The 27,185-nt window shown below is 38.5% G+C and overlaps 1 protein-coding gene and 1 long non-coding RNA gene across 5 annotated transcripts in view; one reads left to right on the forward strand and one right to left on the reverse strand.

Moving 5' to 3' along the window:
• LOC109284747 (uncharacterized) overlaps window positions 1-27,185 on the forward strand; it is a 96,691-nt gene that overhangs the window by 56,387 nt on the left and 13,119 nt on the right. The window contains exons 2-5 of one of the 3 annotated variants that reach the window (XR_002092314.2): window positions 4,465-4,535; window positions 5,164-5,245; window positions 7,795-7,874; window positions 25,394-25,482. This is a non-coding gene — a long non-coding RNA (uncharacterized LOC109284747). Of the gene's footprint in view, window positions 1-4,464; window positions 4,536-5,163; window positions 5,246-7,794; window positions 7,875-8,074; window positions 8,161-13,680; window positions 14,331-25,393; window positions 25,483-27,185 lie in introns of those variants that run through there. The other 2 variants (XR_009461627.1, XR_002092313.2) reach the window with 2 other exon arrangements.
• The window catches only part of LIN7A (lin-7 homolog A, crumbs cell polarity complex component), a 63,792-nt gene that overhangs the window by 21,132 nt on the left and 15,475 nt on the right, over window positions 1-27,185 (reverse strand). For both annotated transcript variants that reach the window (XR_002092312.2, XM_014595827.3), the window contains exon 2: window positions 14,328-14,446. Coding sequence is in view for 1 of the 2 variants with exons in the window: in XM_014595827.3 (XP_014451313.1) it covers window positions 14,328-14,446 (119 nt within the window). In the remaining variant the exon portion in view is untranslated. The remainder of the gene's footprint in view (window positions 1-14,327; window positions 14,447-27,185) is intronic.

The raw sequence follows: 27,185 nt of genomic DNA on the forward strand, positions 1-27,185 counted from the left end.
AAACCAAAAATCCCAGGAAAACCAAGTATAGAGATGACTGAGCGAGTGATTAGTTTGAAATCACTTTTGCTGGTGTTAAACCAGGTATAAAATGGATTAAACCTAACCAGTATTGCTTCAGGTAGCTGTTCAGTAGTATCTCTAATCATTATGCTGTAGGAACACAAGATTTGTCACACCAGATCAAATTGTTATTTTGCTACAGTAATGCAGTATTCTTTATAGTTGTTTACATCTGTACAAAGGGTTTGAACAGAAGACCTTATGGCCCCTTCCATCCCTGGCACTAAATTGCTTCAAAACCTGTAATGTACCTAGCCAATTATATAATCATGTATTTTCTTAATACCTTCAGGCCTGCTTTTGTCTTTAAGCATGAGATTTGATTATCTTCATTATCTCTCCTTGTACAACTACAAATGTTGTTGCTAGCCACAAACTAGCCGCGTATATTTGAGTTAATCAACTAGTATGGCAGTGAATTGTGCTGAGAATTAGCTAAAATACCATATTCCAAATTCAGAAACATTTCCTGACAGTGTATTTAAAATATTTATTATCTAGTTTGGATATGACAAGTGGCAGTGGATAATCATACACTCACTGGTTATCAAGGTGCTTGTGGCAGGCTGAGGTAGCAATTATATAGGTAATTAATTTGCACCTTGGTGAGAGAACAGTATGTCATTGAGCTAAGTTGGACAAAACTATGATGTAAAGGTGGAACTTAAAAAAATCTGAAAGGATTGGAAAGGTTTTAAAAGATAGCATATTTAAAATGGTGTCTTCTAAAGCATCATAAGCATTACCAGGGTGATCATAAAATCTGTAATATTTATTTAAGTAAAAAACCTCTCTCATGTAGTTTGAACTCTATCACTACAAGCAACAGATGATGTTGTGTGGAATACCAGCTTGATACAATAGTAAATCCAATTTCCATATTTGATTGTTACATAATGTTTAATATAATCTGAGACTGAGGAGAATAAAATATATATCTAAATGACTTTTGTATTATTAAGTTAAACAGCAATGAAAGGATTAACTGTACATGTGCCAATAAACCCTGTAGACTTTCAGAGGGTACTGATTACCCATTCTTGTATCATATACAAAACATACAGGGGGGCCTATAAATATGTCTATCTCCTTACCTACATTATCTCAGTACCAATTTAGGTATTTAGAGATGTGTTCTACACAATGAATCCATCCTGTTGTCTTTCTTATATATGCACATAAACTGAAAATGTTTTTTGTTCTCAAGTTAATGAGATCATTTTTTAAATTCTCACAGATGAGAACAAAGCTTTTGGTTCAACACATAGTATGCATCAAGGAAAAGATTTTATGATATCTTTTTGCAAATCCAAACATACGTAATAAAACCTTCCGATGAAAGACTTTTAACGTACTGCTATTCTTATAAATTCAACAGGATTTTTTTCTTTTTAGAATGTTTTATGATTCACTATTGTTATAGTTGCTTAGGCTAGATACAGACATTCAAAAAGCACTAGGTGTAATCAATCCAAGTTGCACAATTTTCTGTAAGTGGCGTAGTTTAGATCAGTAGCGAACAGAACACACATTTGCCCTTTGGTGAGAGGAGGTGGGAAGGGGAATGCAAATCCTAAACTGGATTCTACTATTTTTAAACCAGTCTATGTTTGCCAAACTTCTGTTCTGTTATGGGTATAGACCAATTTCCAATCACTTATACCATTAAAAGTGTAATGTTCTGTACGTGGCCTTAGGCAACATGTTCTACATAAAGATGATGACAAAGGTGTGGCTCTTTATTTACAAGTGCCTGAGGGAATCTTTAGGGATATTTACTGTAACAAGAGGCTTTGAAAATAGTGTCCTATGGTGACCATGACAAACAAATCAGTGCAAGAGAGTCTGTGCCATCTCAGATCAATTTAACATGTCGTGTCTTGTTTTGTCACTTCAGGGTGGAAAAGAAATGAACTATAGTTGTTCATGAATTTTCTTCCATCCAACAGAAATAATATAAATGTTCAGATAGAGCAAGAAATCAATGCTTCTAATTTAAATTAAAACACTTATCTTTGCATATGAACATAAGTATCCGTTCCAGGCATTTTCTAAGTAAAGTTGTAGGACTGTAGGCAGAATATTTGCACTGACATAGAGATGAACTGTTAACTATAATGAAATATTGGCAATAGAATGCATAGTAGTTGATATCAAATCATGTATATATATGATCATTTATTTAAAAAGAAAAAAATAGAATAAAACCTAGTCAGGTACTGTTAAATTCAGGGGTGTAATAGTCTTACTAGCTTGTACTGACTAATATGGCATGCATATTAAATAGAAGCTTTAATTTAAGAGAAAAAAAAGTAAAATATATCACACTTCTAATTTCTTTTGGTCTGTCTCTCTAAAGAAAAGCTTATAAAGCCAGATATATACCCTACAATATTGAGCTCTTAACCCGAAATCTCAAAATGAGCATCATAGTAGCTGAAAAGGGCTATTTGGAGGAACTGAGGGATCTCCTCCTTGAATTGTAAGGAAGCTGAAGAATATATTTGCAGGAGCAACCTGGAAACCGGGTGCCTGGGGTTGTTTGCAATTTTATTAATACAGAGAGTCCCAGGTAAAATTTTAGTATTTCAGACTGAAGAGCTACAATTGTAAGGTAGGGTTATTTTCACACTTTGGTTTAAAGTGATGTCTAGCCAGAACTTCTGTGTGAACTTGCATGAAGGAAAATCATGATGTATGTTAGTGTTCATTCATAGTTCTAATTTTTGGTATAAAGCCTTTAAAGCACTTAGCTTTGTTTTCCACTTTCATGCATCACAGCAAATGCAACTCTTCTACAACTCTTAAAAACACTTTGTGGACTACACATGCACTTTACCAATGCACAGTAAAGCATCACCATCCACATGTGTGCAATTATTGTAAGTAGCTTAATTTAAAGTGCTGTTTGCTAGTACCAACAGATACAGGTATTAGAAAATGGCACTTTGTGTGTGCGTGTGATATCACATGAATTGGGACAGAAGCTATTTTGCACAACTCAGAATAGGGGACTGAGAGTTCCAGGGGGCGCTTTTTTCAAACTGTGTAAAATGTTGAGCGACCTTGCTACCAAAACATTCAAGGTCATCTAAGAATGGTGTGGTTTCCACTATGCTGCATGCCCTATCATTTTGGAATTTCATGGCAGTGAAGTGAAAAGCTTAAGCACTCTTCTTCCGCAAGCGTAAATATTTGTCACTTGAGCAAATGGTGAATTGGTATTAGGAATGTTATGGGTTATGATTATGGGGGACAACCTTTTTGGCAGGTGTGCTACAAATTAGCCCCGAGTGTCACTTTGATCCCCTTCCCCCGTCTCATCTCCTACTGTTCTTTCTGCTCCCTGCCCTGTGCCCCCTACCCAGTCTGCTGCTCTGCTTTCTGCTTCCTACCCTGTTGGCTACGTGCCACACATAGAGCCTGCCTGTGCCACTTATGGCCATTTGTGTCACAAGTTGGCCACCTCTGGTCTATGACACTGGTTGCGTAATTCTTGTGACAGTACACATGTGCACACACATGTAGTCCAAGATGAAAATAACTTCCAACTGTGCCGTTTAAAACACACTGAAACAAGTTCTCTTTTAAAATGGACAAAACAAACGCATACCCATGAGTACAGTAAAGCGGAAATGAATGAAAGAAACTAAATCCCTGCAGGGATATCTGTGATACACTGTGAGAGTTTACAGGATGGAGAGAACTAATATTACAGAAATTGTTTCCTGCAGCTACTGAATTCAGAGAGCTCACAGGGAAAAAAAAGTTTTTAATAGCTGACTGACACTGTCTTAATTGGCCATTTATACCTGATCAAATACAAGGCACATGGTCATGGAAGGTTGCAGGCATTTTGAACATTTTCATATGATAATCTTTCATTAGTTTGTAAGGAGTTTTGTGTTTGTATCAGGAAAACTGTTAGCAATGACTCTCAAAGACAAACATCTGCGTGTTTATCACAGCTGTCAGAACAAGCCCCTACCATGCCGTCATTCTGCCTGGTGTAACAGCAATGATAACTCATTAAAAAGCTCAAACCTGTAAATGAACTAAATCTCATTTAACTTCCTGAAATGCTACCACAGTTTTAGTTACAGAACACGTGGAAGAAATAGGAAAACATAAAAGCTAACATTTATAACATGAGGATATTTTATTAAAATGTTTCTTTCAGGGAGGGAAAAGAACTACGAAAACCAAAAATGGATCTGAATCCTAATGCATTATTACACTTATATGAAGACAACAAAAAAAAATAAATGGTTCAGGGATGAAATATCCTTTAAAATAATTTAAGGATAAACATTTTAATTTAAGGTATCACACTTTTGGAGTTATAGCCTTGATATTTGTTTTGAATTAGTGTTGTTATAACTCTTGTAAAATACTTGACAGGTATAAAAGATGGCACGGATACAAAACAAGACATTTGAGTTAGATCACCGCTGTTATTAATTTGTACCTTGGTAAGTGTCCTTTTTCCATGTACATTCATGTCTCTTACTGTACTTGCATGTACTCTCTGCGTAAAACTGTCAGGCACAACTAAGAGAGAGACCCAATTATATCCTCATCTTGCTGTTGGTTTGGGACTATACACTGGTGTGCGTGGGAGGGAAGGGAAAAGGAGCATCAGTACTGCTGTGAAAGGGTGAATTTTAGAGAGAATTTTAGAATAGAGAATTTTGTCTTCTGAAATCCTGCACCTTAAAGACTAACTGTCAGGAGCTCATAGGAAGTGTGAACAACCCCACAAGAGTTGGAAGGGAGGGGACAGTGGCCTCTCAGTTCCTCCTGTGCTAGCCATAAGGGCATAGCAGATGCAGCAAGAATGCATGCTGTCATGTCATCTACTTTGGCATGCTCTCTGACATGCATCAAATGAGCCAAAATTGTTCCTAGTATTCTGGAAATGCTGTATCCTAGCAGCAGCGTCCTCCTATTTCTTCCTGCAATATTGATTCTGATGGGAAAGGAATGCTAGGGATTTTAATAAGCCAACTCAAATTGCTTGTAATTGTAATAAGATTAAACAAAATTAACAATGAAAATACCTATTAGGTCATTTGACTTATTTTTGTGTTCCTGGGACAGATTTTCTTCAAGTGCTCAGCACTTCCCACCCACCTGAAGTCAAGGGCAGCTTTTGTACAGCAACTCTTAAGGAACTCTTAAGGTAAGGTTCAAAATAGTTAAATTCTGAGCACCCAAAATTGGTGGCCTTTAAAAATAAATACTGGCCTGGACATAGCTGCTTTTTCTGCATTTATAGAAGTTAGAAAAAAAGAAGACAGCAACACTATGTGATCATCCAGCTTTCACTGGAGCACTTCTGATCTACAGGCCATAATTTGGGGAATGGTATTTCTTAACTTATTCCCAATAACTGTTTGGTTGAGGAGTGTTCCAGGAATCCATAAATAGTTATTCCTTGCACTTTATCAGTAAGTATGGGCTCTGGTGTTTGTAGTATGCAGACAATAACAGCTGTACTCTGAATGTAAACAGCTTTCTCAAAGCCTAGCCAAAATCAGCACCTGGATGTAGAGGAGCTGGCCAAAGCTGAGCCCATCATCCTATTAGTTGAGTACATCCCATGCGTTACCTTTCTGGTTTGGAAGGAAGCAAGAGAGAGTGAGATTGACACGGTTTCTATTTTGAAATATTAGGGACGCATGTGGATAAAACAGAGTTAAAATACGCAGATTTAGACTCTACTTTTTCTCTTTTTGAGAAGAAATTCCATGCCTAAAGACTGAAACCTACTTCTAAGAATTGCCTTAAAGGTTTTAGAAGGTGAGAGTAGAGAGCCATTTAAGGGTCTTTCAAGGCAAGAATACAAGTCTATATTAATGCTGTCCTTGACCCTTACAGTCCAATAGGCTGCTGGAATAAATATTTCTCACCAGTTTACCTGGCTGCTGATCTCTCAAATGAAGAAGCAGCAGTTTGAAAACCTTTAACAAATATTCTTTTTTCTCCTCAGAGTTTTATATAATCAGATATGATATGACAACAATAAATTGCAATGGTAATGTGGAGAAAGCAAATGAGAAGCTAACTTGTATATCCAATGTTCTATTAGTGCAATTGTCCATGAACGTACATAAAACTGCAGAATTAACAAAATCAAATTAGGACTATTTACTAGAATTCTAACAAATACATACAAGGAACCTAGCTAAACAGTAATGTAAGAAGAGGGTAGTGTGATGTTACTGTTAAGTATTGCAACCTTTTGGGAATATTGCAATTTATCTTTAGAAGAAAGGAGGCGCACAGCAGAAGAATAACTACAGAGGCTGACCACAACTACAAGTAAATGTATAATTAAGTCATCTCTGACAGTTGAACTTTAATTAGCCCAAAGCCAATGAGGAAGTACTGATTAAAGATCAATGATATAATACGGTCTCCATTTTGGGTGTATTTCATTTGTGTAATCAATGTATTCTAAGCTGCAAAAAGTGTGACAACAGCAGCTGCTTTAAATCTCCTGTAGTGAAGTCATGGAAATTATGGGGACATAGTAATTGCACAGAGGCTTAATAATGTCTCCTCTCAGATAATGCTTGGGCTGCCTAGCATATTCATATAATTGCTATTAATGAAGGCCATCTGCCTAGTGGCAAGGTAATCATTCCAAAATTTCCATTTGTGCCATCCAATGTTTACAGGCAACAATGTAAAACCACATCACTTATACTAGTAAGGTTGTGACACAAAACAATGCCATTCTTTACAGCTGTATATTGTCATTTAGTGTAATTTCCAATTAAAGTTCCTGTTTCATCATAATGGGGTAGTAACATTAATTGTTCAAGAAACATTATTTTTGTGGTATTTTTTTTATTTATAACCCAAGCCATTCCAGTTGCATAACTTTCTAAATGCTGAAGGGAGGGGGTGGATTTTCTTATCAAATTTGGCTAATTTTTCCCTTGCCTTGCATCACAGACAATCCTGCCACCTATGGGAGGGGAAAACAAGCCTTTCAATACAGACTAGGGATACTAATCTGTAATCATCAGGCACTGCTGAACAAAGTTAATGCCAACTCCCCAGAGAGAAAAATATAAAGTTTTAGTTGAATTATTACTATTTAATCATTTATCAAAGAATCATTAACTCCTTGAGAACTCTAGAAATAAAAGTCAGACAAACCTAGCTGAATTTGTCTTTTATAATTCTATCACAACACACAACTGAGGAAAGGCCAGCAGTTAGATTAAAATTATGTTCTCACTAGAAATTCAATTCTATATTTGCTGAAGTGCATAAGTTTATTAGACAAGGTTCTTTGGGTAATACAATATCTTTTATTAGACCAACTACATAGTTGGTAAAATTGTTCTTTACAAGCTTTTGGGCATAAACACTCTTCTTCAGGCATAAGGAGAATCACTAAACAATAAGATTATTGTTATGGATTTTAGTGTTTACAGAATCATACCTTTTACACTGGTACAACACCACAAAATTCAAGAGTGATGCTCTATTTCAAATGTGAATGTGGCCCAGACCAGGCTTAATTTCTAAAACCCAAATGCTGAAATTGTACATATAACATTCACTGGAACTATTTTTAACACAAAGGTTCTAATTAGCTTTGGTGTAAGCATGTGAAAAATCTCACTGATTTTCAAGATTCCCCCCCACAAAATCTGTCATTTTTTGGTGTGAAAGGAACATCATTTTAACCTATTATTTCTGCTCTCTTTTTAGCTGGTAAATAAGGGTATGAAATGAAAGTGAACAGCTCAACTTCATAACAAGTTTTAATGTCATATGGATTTTTTAAAGAGGTTTGTTACTGTTTTGTATACACAATTAAAAGAAGGCATTTATGTTTCTATACATTTGTGTATTTTAGGATATTTCAACATGAGATGGCTCTTACCAAATAAGAATGTGTTATTTACCGTTAAAACTTGAAACTATGAAAAGACTGTTTAAAATATGTATGTGTTAAATTGTGTTTTTCTTATTCCTTATTGACCTCCAGGAACAGTAGATATGAAATGGTGAAAAGGGGGTGCAGCAGCAGAGCTCACTGCACACACAAACCAGAGGTGAAGTGGGGTGTGATGGCACCACCACAGCGCCTGCCCTGGATATGCCCCTGGTTCTCACTTATTAACAACCTTGCTAAAGGCCCATTGTTGCCACTTTTACTTATGCTGGCAAGTTTACCTTCAATTTTTAGCAGGTAAATGTGGCAAAGGGGACCTTAAATGGGGTTTCATACTAAAATTATAGTTCTATGCTGAAAATTGTACTGCTTCATCTATGAATCTTTTCCCTATGTATATTTAAAATTGCATCATCTTTTTTGGGGGGGATTTTGAGTGCATTTGTGAAAATGTTGGTTCTATTGCTATAGAGCCAATTGGATTGTTTTTTCTCACAGAAGAAAAATGTAATTCTGCTACCAGCGACTGGTAAAAAAGCATTTGCACCAGTATAACTGAGGACCAAACTCAAACATTAGTGTTGCTACAGGTGTCAGCTGGGTGCATGTGGCTTTAAAAAAAAAAAAACTATTAAGGTACAGAGAGTTTCTGTTTCGCGGAGCTAACACTTGAAACCATTACACTTCAAACACTTGGGGGGAGGGGGAGATAAATCCCAAATGTTAGAATGCTTATCTGAAACTTACAGATAAGGGTTGCATCCAGCACCTTATTGTTATCACTTAGTATAACCTTACCTAATCTGTACCCTAACCTAATCTTAAAATGGCTACCTAACACTTGCAAACACATATATCAAGGTGAAAATAGTATATTTTATTAAGACATTTTAAGCCAGCCAGAGAAAAAGATGATACAATAATATCATTTATATGGAGAAGTACTGATATTATTGTGTTTGAAATTACTAAGACATAAAAATGAGCTATTAACTAAAATAATTCAAATATATTAGCCAGAAATAGTGAAGAACACAGCCTTGTTACACATCCTTTAAAGGGAAGATGAGCACCCCTTACTGAATTCTAACCTAACATATTTTAACATAGATTTTTTTAAAGCATATTTTAAATAAATCAAGTTAGTGTGTTGACCCTTCTATGAAACAACATGCTGCTACACTAAATAATTCCATGCAAAACACTTAGAAGCAGCAGATTTGTTTTCTTCTTATACCTACTTCTCCTTATAATGATTGACAGTAATCCAATCGTGCAAAAATGCTATCAGCTGATGACCAGATGTTTTGGTAGAAACTGTAAAATAACAGAATAATGGATGGATATTTTATTTTTTCTGCCTCATAAACTAATGGCCATACCCCATTCAAATCCATTAGACACCTAAGTGCACTCCTATTCCACCCTGCTCAGTTCCATGAAAATTCATTCATGCATTTATTTTGGTAACATCCTGTCTAAGCCTTAAGACTGACTCGCAGGAAAGCATCAAGCATCATGTACTTGAAGAGCTGCCATAAAGAACATGGGAAACACCTATTCTCTCACTAGAGAGAGGAGGATGTGGACCAATGGCTTGAAGTTGCAACTAAATTTAGACTGGATCTCAGGAAAAAACTTAATTGTTAGAATTGGGAGGGAGTGGTACACATTGCCCAGGGAGGCTGTGGACTCTCCATCACTGCAGGTGTTCAGGAAGAGGTTGGACAGCCACTGGTTGGGATGATGTAGGTGTAGCTATGCCCATGTTCTACCATGGATATTTCTGATGATTCTGGGTGCCCCCACCCTGCTTTCTGCTACATGTATTGGGGTATTTTTAAGCCTCCTTCTGAGGTGCTGGATGTTGGCTTCAGCCAAGGCTGAGGATTTTGATTGGGGTGTGCCAATGCTCCTGCTTGGGACCAAAGTTGGAGACTTCTGGCTGGAGGGTCTTGCCTGTTTGCTCAGAGCCAGACCAATTGTCATATTTGGAGCTAGGAAGGAATTTTACCCCACGGTCAGATTGGTACAGACTGTTGTGGTTTTTGCCTTCCTCTATAGCAGGGGGGCATGGCTCTCTACCTGGGATTTTTTCAGCGTATATTGACAACATGTCATAGAAGCAGGACATTAGCAGCCATGGTTCCCCTGCTTTACCTGCAGCAGTTTGGGTGTTGTGTCAGGGCTGAGGGTAGCCTTATGTAGACTTTAGATTATGGATTTTATAGGATGGCTTTCTTAGGGATGATCCTGCCTCAGGCAGAGGGACTGGGGTAGATGACCTCTGGAGATCCTTTTCAGTCCTACTTCTCTATTATTCTATGATAAAAGGAAGTGGCAAGGGGTACGAGGACCCATCCAACTTTTCTATTGCTCCACCAAATAAATAGAGTAGGATTTGGCCATCGATGTTTTAAACATTCTTTCCAATCCTGCAACATATGATATTGATAACTGTTGTATATTCATCCGCTTCATGACTATAGGAAGTTGTCAGCCAGACTTTAGTTTAAATAAATTTTAAACCTTATGAGAAAAATGATTCCACTGATGTTGGCTTTTTTTTGAAGAAGGAAATGAGAAGGCGGTATATATTTATTATCTGTTGTTGTTTAATCTTGCAGTAAAATCTTTGTTTCCACAAGAAAGAAAGGTCTTGTTAACCTGTACCGATAGGGATGTTCACCCTTGACCCATGGGCCACATCCAGACCATGGAGCTGTGTCACCCAGCCCACATGGCTCCCCAAGTATCCAGAAATGTGATGGCAGTAGCAACGTTGATTGCCATTCCCCTGCACCCAAATTTTCAGATACATGGGGAACCCCAGGGGCTGAATAACATCACCCTGCATATTAGATTGTCCCAACACACAGTCAGATTGGGCTGGCAAGCCTGTGAACCAACTCTGTGTCAAAAGACAATAGCAATACATATGAATGTATTAAATATTAATATGGATTTTTTTCTAAACCTAAATTTAAATATCTTTTTTTTGCGAGAAAGTATTTGTGTACTGCTAGAAGAATGAATAAATGATTAGCACAGCACCCTTAAATTCAAATGATCTTGAAGTAGCATTCTGGATGTCTGTCTGTAGCACCAGACTGCATATAAAGCTAGATAAAAAAAGTTTACTGTAATTCCCCCAGGAATTGCACCCCGCCCAGCCCTTCCACCCAGGAGGGTGGGAGCAAGGTACCCACGCATACGGAAACCCCCAACATACCCTATTGTGCCTTGCTCCCACCCCTATGGGCTAAAGGGCCTGCCCAGCCTGCATGGGTCTGCTGCTGCTGCAGCTACAGGGACCTGCTCAGCTTCCCCAGTGTCCAGTTTGCTCTGGGCAGCAGGTAGGGAAGTGGCAGGGGCAGAGCTGCAGCTGGGTGGGAGTGCAGAGTGTGGGGCTGGGGTTGATGGCAGTGCAGAGCTCAGCTGGGCAGGATGTGGGTGTGAGGGAGGGTGTAGGGACACACTGCCTCCTGGCACACAGTTCTTGAAGGCGGTGGCAGCAGCAGGTGGGGGCACTCAGGGCATTCGGGCCCAGTGCAGGCACTGGTGCTTGGCAGTGCGTGGCTCTGGCCAGTGCTGCATATCACAGTGAGGGGTCATCATCCACCAGGCTGACTCTATTGGTGGCACTCCCCACATGCATGTGCAGGCTCTGCTGGGCCATTTCTATCACCAGCTTCCTGCCACACATGTGCGGCTCCTGCACTCATGCAGCATTGAAAGAAAGCCCTGTGTGCTGGAGCTGGCTGCCTCCCCTGCCACTAGACCTGCAGGGAGCAGTGCAGGCAACCAGCTCCAGCGCACGGGGCTTTCCTCCTATGCTATGCAAGAGTAGGGGCTGCACATGTGTGGTGAGGAGTGCTGGTGATAGAGAAGGCCCAGTAGAGGCTATACATGTGCACAGGAAGCGCACCGCCAAGAGAGATTGCCCAGTGGAGGTTGCACCCCTTGCCACGATGTGCAGCACTGGCCGGAGGCACGTGCTACCAGACACAGCCACACCCCCTTACAAGTCCCCCCCCAGCACACCCCCACTCACCCCACCATGCAAATACACCCCCCCACCACTACACAATATACAAGACTAAGAATTAATTTTTGAGTTATTATGCAATCACCTCTATGCATACTACACAAACAGAAATCATGGCAAAAATATTTTTTGTAATAAAATTAAAATATGTTGTAGTAGGTGTTTTAACTTTTAGAATATGATTTTTCTTTTCTGGTTCTAAATGGCAACCATCCCCTCCCAAAAAAGGAGCATGTCCAAGGGACGAGGGGAGAGACGTGTGGTGGCAAAGGTCAGGTGTTAGTGGGTAGGACTGCCAGTCCCAAGATACTGCCAGGGGGTAGGGCAACTCCTCAAAAGCTCGCTAAAGCTTGTTAACTGGCTCTCCACCTGAAATAACTGTCTGCCCTCGAGTTGCATTGTAACTGGAGGGATCCTTTGATATCAACAGAATTGTTACATTGGTCTGTACCATGAAAGAGTTATGCTAAAGTTTGGTATTTATTCATGGGAACAATAAAAAAGGACATGACTGCTATCCCCACCCTGCTAATTCAACAAGCCTTTACTCCAATGGATAAGAATGCTGATTGTTTTCAACAAAACAGTTGCAAAAGTTTAACATTCGTAAAGCAAGGTATGTCTCATAATATCATTCACAGAAATGAAGGACTATTTTTGCAGAAACTTTCCAAAACTCTTCAACCTGAGGCAGACATCAGAATTTCAGCCCAGCTTCTGTTATGTAACTGTTAAATTTGGGAGAGTGTTAGTAACTGTAATAGGGCACTTTAACTATGGCCAATGCTCTCAGCTCTCTATATAATAAATTAATAGTTTTGTGTTAAACCTAATAAATTTGAAAGCTTCCATCATAACTAGATTTTTACACTGTCTTAATTGACACTACCAAAGAAGCTTTTTAGTTTAATTTCCCTATAAAAGTATTATATTTAAAGAAAAGGAAACGAATGTCATGTTTAGGACAGTAGGCACAATTACTTAACTGCTCATTCAAAGTCAGTCAACTGTTTAGTAAATAAATAATTATAAGTTTCTTAAAGTGAATATTATTTACTTGGTACAATATAATAGCAAACCAGGTTATCTGCCAAGTATAAGTTATTTTTACAAAATTCCCCATAACAGCCCTCCTGTGCTGTTACAGATTGTCTTGTTGAGGGCTACTTAGATCCCTTCTTAGTTCACTGAACCCATAGCACATTGCAGTCTAAGCCATTCTCCTGCTTCCTAAGCTCTGCACCTATTTTAAAAGCTGTGTTTGCTTCTGTCAAGAATATTTTCTGCAGATGAATATAAATGTGATAGGATTTCATTGGTGGTACTACAGAGATAGCAAAACTCCTCTTTACAACTTGAGTGTCAAGCTGTGCTGTATAAAAAAAATAAATCTCCAGTGATCCTCAGTCAATTACAGAAACATTTAGCTGGTTAAATGAAAGGACTAGTCAGAATATCAGAATCTTACAGTAAATAGTGTTATTTACAAGTTGGAATTGTTCCTTTAAAAACTGGGCCATTTAAACAGAAACCTTTTTCTGGTTTCTACAATTAATATATTCCATAAAATAAACAGACAGTGCTTATTGCTTAAAAATAAATCAAGTTGCCTATTAAACTAATGCCTGCTCCCTTTTTCTCTTCCTTCTAGCCATCAGTCTCATTAAAAAGAAAAGAGTCTCAGTCGATGCATTTCTACTGCCTTGGTACCCAGACGTTCAGTCCTGCTACCATTGAAATAAATGATAGAACTCTCATTGATTTCAGTACTGGAGGATTAGTGCCAGGCATTAAACAGATAACCCAAAAGGAAACAGAATGACTGCATTCATTTATACTTTCTTGTCTAAGAAATTGCAAAGCAAAAGCAAGTGTTTATAATGTCACTGCTGAAGCAACATCAGAGATATTGTTTGAATATACTGGAGGATAAAGTGGTATTAAAGGCATGAGGATTCCTTTCACTCTTTGTGAAATTCTGTGGCCGGCAGCATCATCTACCATTTACTGCTTGGAAGATTTTGGGAACAAGGAAAAGACTTTAGTACGGAAGGCAAAGCTACGTTTCTAGTTTTCAGCACTCCAGCAAGTTGCTACAACTTTCTAATGTGCAACTAGATGCCATTGCTCATGACCAGCATCACTGGTCTTAAACACTGGAAACATTATGACCTCTAGTCAGCTGTCTCTTGCTGCGGTGCACAATATACTCCTGTATCCCAAGCACCAAAAGCCACAGTCTTCATTTCCCCTTAGATTAAGACTGCTCTAACAAATTACTAAATATCAGTTCCATACCTCTCTGATAGCTGTACAAAACTCGCTTTGCAGTACTTTTTTTAGGGATTGTAGCTTGTGCACCGGTACCTCCCCAGACTCTTGAAGTTTCTCCAGTAATTCAATTGCTCTGGCAACATCTGAGTAGATAAAAATAGGAATAATGGTCAGAAAAGCTCATGTTTTTCATGAAAGATAAATTACTAATGTTCCAAAAAAGCAGCACAATAATGAACGTTAGTATTTTAAGTGTAAGGTCAACTTAGCTATACAGAATTTATTCTTTGTTTGTGTTTACAATTAAAGGACAAGATATGGCTCAAGATAATTGTCTGCACTTTAATAATTTACAAAACATATCATTACATTAGCTTTATACATGCACTGACACTGCTGTTAAGAAATTTGACATTATGTGCATATTGATCAGTCTTGCACGTTATTTTTTAAACATAGGTACAAATATAAACAACTGAGGTACCTTAAGAGAGAGGTTACTGCTCTTTTTTGTTCTGAGGAGAGCAACATAAAGTACAGGGGCTTTCTTTCCACAAGTCTGAGTGAGTTAAGTTATATGTAACAGATAATGGATATGGAACATATTAAATATTAATATGGATATTTTTCTAAACCTAAATTTAGATATCTTTTTTTTTTTTTTGCAAGAAAGTATTTGTGAATTGCCAGAAGAATGAAACAAATGATTAGCACAGCACCCTTAACTTCAAATGATCTTTGAAGTAGCATTCTGGATGGCTGTCTGTAACATAAGACTGCATTTAAAGCCAGATAAAAAAATGTTACAGTAATTAAGAAGCAAGATTATTAGAGTCTAAAAAAGAGTTTAGCTGTGTGCATGGAGAGATTCTTAGAAATGCAGTGCAGAAAGAATCTGCACGATTCAAATGTAAGGTGTAGATGGATGAAAAAAAACAAACCCTAAGGTTGAGATCTGAATCAAAGACAGCCAAGTTACAAGTCTGAGTGATCAGCAGGATGATAATGTTTTCCACAAAGATTAAGAAAAGGGGGTAGTGGGGAGGATCTGGGGGAAGAGTAAGAGCTCTATTTTGGCTACGTTGAGCTTGAAATGAAAACTAGTCACCCAGGAGTGAAGACTGAGATCCAAACTGAGTCAGGTCTGGATCAAAAAATTAATTTGAATTTTCCTGATTTGTCTGTTGTTTACAAATAATATGGTCTAGTCACGAAGAGTAAAGGAAGAAGAGAAAGAGGTGGATCCTTTTGGAACTCCCACAGAAAGCTGGAACCATGATGAGGAATTCTCCAGTGGACATGCTGAATGAATAATTACAGTAAGAGGAGAACCGGAGATGATGAAGTAATGGAAGCCAAAGGAAGACAAGAAGCATATGGTTGACTATGCTGAAAGCAGCTGATAGGCAAATTAGGATGGATGGTTCTTTTTATGTTTATGTTGGACCTGATCCAAATCCCATTAAATTATGTGGAAAACATTCTTATTAAGTTCTGTGGGATCCTGTTTTAGGAAAATGTTTCCATTTTTGGAAGCGCACTTCAGCACCATGCTTAATTAACTTTAAGCATGTGGGTAAGTCTTGTTGAAATCAATGGGATTTAAGCTCATCTTATAGGATCCAGAATCAGTCTTACAATGATGATTAATAGTATTTAGAAGCAGAGCAAGCTTTTGCCTAGTATTGTGGTATTTTGCAAAAATAAAAACACTGTAGTACAAATGATAAATTAATACTCCTGTTCATACTCTGACATAAATGAGGAGCTGGTGTGTGAATTTCTGGGAAAAACTGGACACTAAGTTATCATTTCATGACAGTGATTCTGCTTAGGAATAAACAAGCTTATGGGTACAGCAAAGAAAATGCTAATAAGCAAAGTATGAGTCTCTCCTCATATTATAACAACAAAATCACCAACAATAATTTTAACAGTAGATGGTGTGAGAAGTGATAGGTGTGACTTTAAATATCTTTTTTACCATAAAAAATCTTATTTCATTAAGAAATTAAGTATAATAACTATACTGCATGGGTAGATTAAAAAACCTCATAAGAATACTATCTTAATTATCATACCTGATTTTCTTAATTCAGATTGGTAGTTCCAGTTGGGTTTGTGGTCACATAGAATACAGATGCAAATTCAGAAAACAAAACATGATTAATATAATAAATTTTATACTTCAGAAGCAGGAGATGTGGAGTTTTAGCCTCCCACTATGTTGTGACTTAATGTGACATGACTTATCTGGGAGTTGTGCATATTTTTGTGAAATTGAAAAATCTACAAAATACATCTTTTAAAAGATGAAGCACAAATAGTTGCTATATAAATCAAACTTGGTATTCCTTTAATACTTTCATCAACCACAGTGGAAGTTGAGACATGACTATCTGGGGTTCTGAGATAATGAAAGTAGCACATTATTTGCCTGGCCCAGAACTTGGAAGATATCTTGAGATTAACTTCAAGTATAAAAGTGATACAATTTAATTTGTTTTTGACGCCAAATATTTTTTCTAGAATTGTGGCCAAGTATATATGGTAATAGATAAAAGGGTAAAATATTACCTCACTTTGGTTTGAAACACTACATCTCTTTCAATTAATACCCCTCTATTGTGGGGAGACTTAGTGAATAATTGTTCCAGGCACAGTCATGCTGAGAGGTGGGAGATATGGGTGACTGTCCAGGGTGCTGTGGTCTGGGGGGTGCCATACACACCCATCCATATGTGAGCAGCTCACACTTACAGCAGTGCTTTACCCCTGCCCCAGGCAGGAGGAGCAGTGCCCAGTCCAGCCCATCCCCCAGCTCCAGCTGCTGCTCAGGAAGAGCTGGGCCAGACAGTGCAGGTGGCAATAATGATGTCTGCCTGCCCAGCTGCATGATGCACCATACTGATCCGCCTCCCTGCTGGACTATGCCCCTGTCTATGCTTGCAGCAGCACCACTGACAAGTGCAATAACTGCTTAAGAATAGAGATCATATGTCAATAATAGTTTAAAGGAGTGAGAAAAAGGAATGAAGTGACTAGCAGAGTCACTTGTGAGAAACTAACAAATAATACAAAATCTTTCTCCAGTTGAAGCCAATGACAATCTGTCCAGTGATTTCAATAAAGCCAAGACTACCTTCTTGGAATTCTTTATCTGACCATTATCCTCCTTTTGCTGTGTACAAAGGGATTCAGGTTTTTTTTCTTGTGAAACACTGTCAGATACTGTTTTCTCATATATTTGCAGGAAAGGTAAATTCACAAATAGTAACAATTAAAAACAAACATTGAAATAGAAAAATTGTCTTTAAAAATCAGTTCAGGGCTATAATTCATCATCTTATATGAAGGAAATCAAACACAGTATTCTCTTTTTAATACTTCTGATGTGCTATTCTTATCTTCTTACCCTTCCATTGTCTTCTTTTTCATCATCATGCTCTCTTGACTCATGCAGTCTTCATTATATTAAAATTTAAGTTCATCCTAATTTGATTGAAATCTATCCTCATTTCACACATCAATCTCCCACTGAGATCAATGAAAATTTTGTGTGAGATTTGAGAATGGAGAGGGAGCATAGATATAGTGTTTCAATTTTTTATATTGCTTCCACAATAAAAAGAGCATCCTCCCTTACCCCTCCCTGCCAATGTAATGCTAACTGTATCTTTTAATTTTAACCAACATTTATGTATAATTCTCTCTTGTATTTACACACTAATCTCCCCTCTTCTCTGTTCTAACACTCTCTTCCCCCTTTCCACCTTTTTCATCAGTTCACTTCCATGTAGCACTTCAGGAAATAATGTTACAGCATGGTGTGTCATGTTATCAGTGAAACACAGAGACAAAGGACTATGAATGGAATATATTTTATCAAGTGTGTGCATCAAAAAGGAACCTTTGCTTTCAGAAAAAATCTTATTGGAAGAGATCTCTTGATACTTTTATTTGAATGCAGTTTCATTTGCATTCCTGGGGTGGGAAAGATGAGGGCATAGGAATTATATTAAGTTATTATACACAGCTAAAGAAAGAGAGAAAAATCACTAGAAGAACATAAAGCTAGCTAGATTTCATACTGTGATAAAAACTAGAACATTACAATTGAACATCAAATGGAGTCCAGTCATGTAGATGTGGCCGCATAGCACAATACAATTAGAAGGCAGGTGAACTTGCTTGTTTATCACTTTGTTCTTCAGTCTCTACGTTTAATCTCATTTCTTTCATGTTACATATAATTTTCCCTTGCTACCTTTTTGTTCAAAACTATTGTTACATACAATAGAGAGAGATTTACTTGACTTAATTTGTTGGATATTTTACAAAGAATTTTATTTGAAGTACCTTGCATTTCAGATAGTGTAACCCAAAAGCAACAAATTGATTCAAATTCTATCATCTGAAATAAGAGTCATAAATACTTTAAGACTGGGAGTCATGTCACAGTTCCAGTAATTGCTGGTAGGGTAAATTCTAGTTTTCAGTGAGGCTGTCTGTGGTATGGTTTTATTGATGGTAAATTAAGGCAAGGTTTGTAGGTTCTAATACTAACTCAGAAAATCAGTTGAATTCAGTAGCAGTTCACATAAATGCCAGAATATTTCATTTTAGTATTCTGAATCTTTTGCATTTAGTTTGAGTAAAGGTTTCATAAAGGTTCTGCAATACAAAATATCAGTTATTCTTGGAATAGAAGATACTTAGATGCACTACATACTCCTTCAAAATGTACTACATTTACTAATATCTGGTCTTTTACTCCTATACCTGGTCTGAATGTTTTATTGTAAATTAATTAACTGTTTGGTTATGGTTGTAGTCCCTTAAACTAGTATTTTACCCTGTAGCATAAGAGACAATTTGGCTGGTCATGATTCTGGTCTGTGATGTTAGTTTTGGTTCAAACAATAATTGCTCATTTAAACCTTGCTCACAGGTGCATGATGTTGTTGCCCAATGCCCACCATCTAGTCTAGAATAATCTTATTTGGATTGTTCCCAATATTGAAATGTAATCATTTCTTGTACAGTGACAAGATACTGGGTAGTTGACTTACCACCTTTTTGACAATACTGACACTTTTTTTCTCTTATTGTCAATCTTTTATTCATGTACGAAAATGTTCATTGATGGTGAAACTAGACTAACATACCAATATTTAGGCAGAAGAAATGTATAGACTAAACAATGGCCTCCATGGTCCAAGGAGATAGAATGTCATTGCAATTAACAGCAAAGTCCTCAACAGATCTCTAATGCATAAAAACCAGTGCACAGACTTACCAGGGCAGGCTAGAAATACACACAGGGCTGGGTCAGTGGGGCTGTTTTAGCTAATATGTTATCTGAAAACCTGAAGAGGCTGAGTCCATCACTTTTCCCATTCAAGTTTACAGATCCCCAGGCAGAGGATGAAGAGTTTCAATGAAGTAACAGCTCTTTGCATAACTATACACATGGTCCTCTATCTCCTCTGCTCAGGCTTAATTATCCCTCTAATAATATTTGTGAGAATTTGTCAGAATTCTTATTTTCATTCTGTTTCTCATGAGGATTTGTGTTGTAGACTCAAATATTTGTCATAGATCACAAGAACTGTACACGATGTTGTATCCTTTTCCACACCTGATTAACTGACTGTAGAAGTCAGTCAGCAATTACTACTCCATGATGATTCATAATCCAGTCCCTTTAGCCCTTATTCTTTACATCAAACTCTTCATCTGAATAACTTTTGGTTGAAGCAAAAGCTTTGGATGATTCTCAGTATATATTCTTTGAAAAATCTCCTGTGTTAGCACAGCCCAGACATCACGTGCTTCTCTATATGTATGACATTTCCTACTTTGATGTCAGATACCAGATGTCCCAATTTACTTTCATTCTTGGTTTTATATCCTTAATAGCAGAACAGTGTTGTCCCTAGAGTTCCAGTTACTCTCCTATTAATTTATTAAATTTGTTTAATCTCATCTGAAATGGAGAGTTCAGCAAAATGGAAACACAGAGTCCTTTTGTACCATTTTTTATAGCTGTTAGAATCCACTAATGTTATCCAGGTCTTAATAGTGCATGTCTGTGAGGTCTACTCTAATGGAGTATAGTTAAAAATAATATTATTGCTCTTATTTTCTGGTTTAAATCCCCTGTAACTACCATCGCTGCAACACTCTCTTTTACGTTGCAGCAACTGAACACTACTATAACTACTCAGGTAAGTATAAAGAATAATAACCATACAAAACAATAAACATTTCAGACGTAGACCTAATAACTCATAGAGATCTACTGAATGGTCTAAAGGACTATAGATCTTGCCATACTTCAGGATGGCTGCCACCACCTCACCGGGCTTGCAGTGTTCTTTCCACTGCCCCTGCTGTCCCACAGCTGACAATGCTCTTATGGGAGGCAGTGTTCTTCCCATTGTAAGCCCCACAGCTGACAGTGCTGCCACCACTGGGAGCCTTGTCAGCTGCAGGGCTGGCACTGGGGGTCAACCCTGTGGCTCGAGCCCCTCAGTTGATGGGGCTCCCAGCCACAGAGGAACACTTGGCCACACGTTCAATTAATGGTGTGATTAGAACAGGCTACAAAGTTATTACACAGTTTTTGTGGAATAAATATTTTTAGTTTATTGCTTGTTTTATCATTAATTGATTGAACGTGTAGGTGGATCACAACTTAAGGCATATTACTTGGTTAATCATGCCTTAAGTGTAATGTGTGGAGGGAGCCTGGGTCATGTTCCTCTTGATAGACACTCACCAGATTGGTAAGTCGGATCCAGATGCTGGGGCTGATATGCTTTAAACCTGTATTCAGGCAAGGCTTCTGACTATGGTTTTTCAGGCATAATCATAGGATACAGACTCCCTATCTGGTGCCCCTTCTGGGAAGTGGGACGCTGTCGCCCATTTATCTTAGGCCCCAAAGCAGTGAGGATGCCCCAAGTCATTCAGCATCTTAAACCCACCCCTTGAAGTTTTTTCCCCACCTTCCATGTTTCCCAAGTTACAGTTTAACCATTATAGGACCCCTGACAGTTGAAGCAATATGCTCAGAGCCTGTGCAAAGTAATTCCATAAACACGAAGACATTTAATTCATAAACACAAACCTTTATACATTCATAGTAAACCAACAAAATCTGACCCCACAAATCCTCCCTCTTGCATCCTTACCATGACCAAAGTCCTTGGGAAGGGTTGAGGAAGGGGGAGAAGGCTGTTGCTAGCTACTGCAGAATCCCCAGGGCCTTCTCTTTTCCTGGTCACCCCCTGCAAGAATCTCTGCTTAGTCCAAATCAGTCAGTCAAAAGGTAACCTCTAGCTCAAAAAGCCTGCCCCTTTGTGTTCCTTGAATCTTCCCATGTCAGAGATGTTAGAAAGCTGGTTTCTTCTAGGAACTTCCATTGCCCCACTTCCACTAGTCCCAAATCTCACAGACTACATAGAAGAACCTGTTTTCCTTTAGCTTGGCCAATCCTTTTAGTGTATTCTTTCTACTATTTAGAGTCATTCATCCCTTGTTAATGATGTTCTTGTTTGCTCTTTAGATGCTTTCAAACAGGGAATGTAATCAGTGACAGATTACTTGTCAGCAAATCTCTCTTTTACTATGCATTGTAGGCTATAGCTATACATAGACCATGCAACACTTAGCAGAATTCTTAAGTTGTACATAGGCAGATTCCTCAAACCATCACATTATCCACTGTAAGTCTTTTTCCCCAAAGCTAAATGAATGTGGATTAAATGACTAGATGACTTGGGATTTTGCTAAAGGGGCAGTCTTTCACTTGTGGCTTAAAACTAGACATGGATGGTAATAGTGAAAGACTACATTTTCAAAAAAACAGCATCTAAAGTTAAATTAATGTCACATTTATACTTAAGCAAGCAAAAATGTAGTCTGATTTTCAGGGTTATTCAATCCTCATAACTTCCAATGAAATCAAGATGAACATAGATTGTTAGGGGATGGAAGGGACCTTGCAGATCATCAGGTCCAGCCCCCTGGCTCTAGGCAGGAAGAAAACTGGGGTTAGGTGACCCCAGCAAGGTGACTGTCTAGTCTCCTCTTGAAAACCTCCAGGGTAGGTGACTGTACCACCTCTGGAGGGAGTTTATTCCACAGTCTGGACACCCTGACTGTGAAGGAGTTTTTCCTGGTATTAAGCCTGAAGCAGCCTTCCAGGAGTTTGTATCCATTGGTCCTGGTCTTCCCTACGGGTGCCCTAGTTAGTGAACGGTTGTTCACCAAGCTCCTGATGCACACCTCTGATATAGCGGTAAGCCTCTATCAAGCCCCCTCTCAGTTGTCTCTTCTTTAGGCTAAAGAGCCCCAGGTCCCTCAGCCTTTTCTCATATGGCTTGCCTTGTGAGACCCTGATCATATGGGTGGCTCTTTTCTGGACCCTCTCAAGTTTTTCCATGTCCTTGTTGAAATGCGGCACCCAGAACTGGACACAGTACTCCAACTGTGTTCTCACCAGTGCCGAGTACAGCGGAAGTATCACTTCCTTAGTTTTACACGAGATGCATCAGTTGATGCATGCCAGTACGTTATTTGCCCGGTTGACCACCGCCTCGCACTGACAGCTCATATTCATGCGATGGCCAATCATTACCCCTAGGTCCCTTTCGGCCGTGGTGCAAGTCAAGCTGTCACCACCGAGCCTGTATGTATGTTGAGGGATTTTTGCCCCCAGATGGAGCACCTTATACTTGGAAGTGTTAAACTTCATGTGGTTCCAGTCTGCCCAACTCTCAAACCTGTCCAGGTCTGCCTGTATCTGCCGTGGCCACACTGCCCCATAACTTGGTGTCATCTGCGAACTTGGCCAGCGAGCTTTTCACTTCTCCATCCAAATCATTGATAAAGATGTTGAAAAACACCAGTCCAAGCACAGACTCCTGACAGACACCACTGGCCACTTCGCACCAGGACAACACAGATCTGTTCATGCAAACTCTCTGGGTCCTACCCTGTAGCCAGTTTCCCATCTATTGAACCATTGAGCAGCTGAGCCCACAATCTTCCAGTTGTCCCACAAAGATATCGTGGGATACTAGATCAAAAGCCTTCTGGAAGTCTAAAAGGCTTGTGCCTAAACAAAAGCTTCCAATTTGAAGATGTTTACCACAAGTCATTGCTACCCATGAAGATTAAGGAATTGCAAAGGTGAGTGACCCTTGATATGTAAGCTTGATAGCATCTACAATTAATATTTTTATATAAGAACATTAAATGAAAGAGACACTTGTTTATCTGCAATGTAGAATTAAGATGCCAAATTACATTTTCTAAAATAAGCTGAAAATACTGAGAATGAAAAGGCAATGAAAACTCCAGTATTTCCTGTTACCCGGCTTAAACCAAAATGTCATTCTTTCAGTCCTGGATTAATTGAGGAGAAATGAAAGAGTGGTAAAAATATGTTGGGGGGGGTGGGGGGAGGAGGGTGTTAATAGCTTTGACTCCAGTTGCATTGGATTTTCATTTACATTGTTTAATGGTCTTAATGATAATTTATATTAAAGTACTGATAGGAGAGCAGATGAGAGTACACGTTCCACTGCTTTTGTTTAACAAAAAACAGTTGTCTGTAAATGTGGCTCTAAGAAGCAGTAATTCTTTGACTTAACATGAATCTTTGTGACTCAAAGGATTAGAAATATTTATCCTTCAAACAAAAACCTTGTTTCTGTAGAAAACAACACTTTTTTTGAAAGGATCCTAAGGCATCAGACTCTTGTTTCTTTTAAATGAATCAACAGTTCTAGAGTCGAGCTAACACAGAGTGATACAGGGGTAATAAGAGAGACAGTTCCTCTTAATAGGCTATTTGAAATATGGCCCCCAAATTGCTTTTTCTGACTTAACTTTTGAAACCATGAAAAGCCAAAAAAGCTAGTAAAATATATAATGAAGGATGAATAACTTGGCTTTATTTAGATTCAGTTTTATAAACGGGCTCATGAATCTGAGGAAACATTAAGCTCTCTTCTAAGCATAGTGCCATAGGCAGATGCTCTGCCAGCTTCCCCTGCTCATTCACCTCGGTTCTGACCTACAATACCACTTGCTCTTGTATTCCCGGTCTCAGTTAAGCAGGGGCTGTTAATCATGCTGAAATGAGTTGCTTCTTTGAAGACTACACAAAAACACATGAGAGACTAATCTGAAACCAAAACACACAATCAACTTTCTGGATCTGAACCCAGATAAAAAGCTGGTGCCTTAACCCACTCATAACCCCTACCTACTTAATAAAACAAAACTCACGTTTTGAAATTTCACCCTACAGAGAGAACAATTAAACCCAGTGGCAAAATTAGAGATTTGACTGAGTTAGAGTAGCAGAAAAAACCCAAGCATGCCTGAATCAAGACTAGGAGAAAAACATCATTTCTAATTGCAATCTGGTTCTCTCAACTGGATTCAGCTCTAGCACACACCTGCTACGTAAAGAGTTCTCCAGATAGGTTGCAAAAAAACAACTAAGATATACAAAAAAAACCTGTGCACGCTCACTGCACTGAATTTAATTTAATTATGTAGTTTTCAGCTAACATTTGACGAAATATTGTTGGGAGGAGGGAAAAGGGAACCATCAACAGGTGTTTCACAAAAGGAGGTAAGGTTAGCTCACAGATGCTAATTTTTCCTCACAACAGGCTCCGTGTTTGAGCCAGATCAGCTACCCAGTTTCTTGTCTGCTAGTGTGCCATTATTACAATCTCCTGCTGTCTGTTCCTCAGTTCTTATCTCACCAACTAATCTTAATCTTACATCTTTTTATTGTTCGTATGAGAAAAGAAGGGAGAGATTGCAGTGGATCATTGGTTGTGGTGATGCACAGCCTCATTTTATTTTTTGCATTATCGTTTTAATTTCTGCTTGACTGAGAATTTTATAGAGCCTCCCCATCAAAGAGTTACCTAAGACTAGATAACATGATTATGTACTACAAATAATGCAATAAATTCATCATTAAGTGACTTCCTTTGTTGATGTAAGTAGCGAGACAGTTAAGTTTCCCTCTTTTGAGTAACTGTATTTCATTGCAGTTGACACATGGGCTGAACTTTGTAAAACCATTCCTTATGGCAACTGACTGTGGAGGAAAACAACTTCATAGAAACAGAATCCTCAGAAGGTATGTATGTGAAAATATGACAAGATGAATGTAATGCAAACAAAATCCCTTGCTTTAATATACTTCCATATAACCAGGCATTATATGCAGAACTGGTACCTTACAATGACTGACACTACTAAATATACTCAATTTTTACTTTCAATTTCCAAGCCAGTAACTTTAAAATGAATAAAATATTAACATTTTACTTGCATTAATATGACCATAGCATAAGATTATGACTTTCTGGAATTGCTGTTGCAGGTTGTAAAAAAACTCTGAAATGGAAAAGGAAAAACCCTCCTTAGTATATAGAGGGTATAGAGAGCATTGTCACAATATACACTGCTGCAGTGTGGTTTGCTAGGTGCTGATTAGTGTTGGAAATAGGGGTAGGGGTTATTTCAAGTTGTACTCTAATTTAGCAGGCATAATTCATAAGATCTGAAACAAATACAAACCCAGGACACTGATTTCATTGTTATGAAGCAAAAGGTAATGCATAAATTAGCATGAGCTCCACAGGCATTTGCTGTTGCACCAAAATGGCAGCAGCACAACAGGAAATGAGGATGGGACAGAGATACACAACTGATCCTTTGTCCATCTACTATTTTCCATGGATTCAGAGATTTGAAAGCCAGAATCATTAGATCATCTAGTCTGACATCCTGTATGACCATGGTCCACAGAATTTCATCCAGTTGCTTCTTCACTGCTCCTAATTACGTGTGTTTGATTAAAGCAGTGGTGTTCAACTTTTTGGTCCAGGTTGGATGGGCAATGCCTGGTCCTTCTGCAGGCCTTATCCAGCTAGTTCTGGTGCACAGGACAGGCACAGTGGGGCCTGATCTGGCTTTGCAGAGAAGGGTGCAGGGCATGGCCTGGCCCTGATCCAGCTGCACAGAAGGTATGGGTATGGCCTGGCCCCAATTTGGCTTTGTGGGACTTAGAAATTTGGCAGCAGAGAAGAGGTGACAATAGTATCTGCCTCTGCTCCCCCCACTGCCAAATTTCCCAACCTCTGAGGATTCCTGTGGGCAGATGCTGTGGTTCTGCTGGCCACATTTGGCCAGCAGGCTGGGGTTGAACATCCCTGAACATTTGCTTTATTTTGAAAACACAAACAGATAAGAATACATTTCTGAAGGTTAAGAGGGCTGCTGAAAGACTAATATAAGTCTAATTAGGCCTTTGATCAGTGTGGACGAGCAGGTGCTGAAACTTGCTGGTTTCTGTGAGAGCCAAAATATAAGACCGATACTTTAAAATAGAAATAATTTACTACTTTTTACATACCATATTTTCTCACATAACACATGCCCCCAAATAAAGCATGCATCTTGTTTAGGGAAGGCAGAATGAAAGAGAAAAGATTTTTTCAAAATCTTACTTGCCACAACATAAGCTCACCTTGGCTGAACTCTCCAAGCCACTATAGGAGAAAAAAAGCCCCATATTCTGTGTCACTCACCCTCTGGCTACAGTTGTAAAACTTGCAACCCTATCAGAACTAGTGCCAAATTATAATGCAGTTTGGCTCAGCCAAAAGCTGTTGCAAATTCAGCACTGGCTCTAACAGGGTTAAACTTCAAGTTCTACAGCTGTAGAGGGTGAGTGATGTTGACTACAGGACTCTATATGTTTCCTGCATGCAGGGGAGGTATCGGAGCCCCTGGCAGCCATCCCAGTGTGGAAATCAGATTTCTCATTTAAAACAC

The sequence above is a fragment of the Alligator mississippiensis genome, chromosome 4, assembly GCF_030867095.1.
Source record: "Alligator mississippiensis isolate rAllMis1 chromosome 4, rAllMis1, whole genome shotgun sequence".
NCBI classification, from domain to species: domain Eukaryota; kingdom Metazoa; phylum Chordata; order Crocodylia; family Alligatoridae; genus Alligator; species Alligator mississippiensis.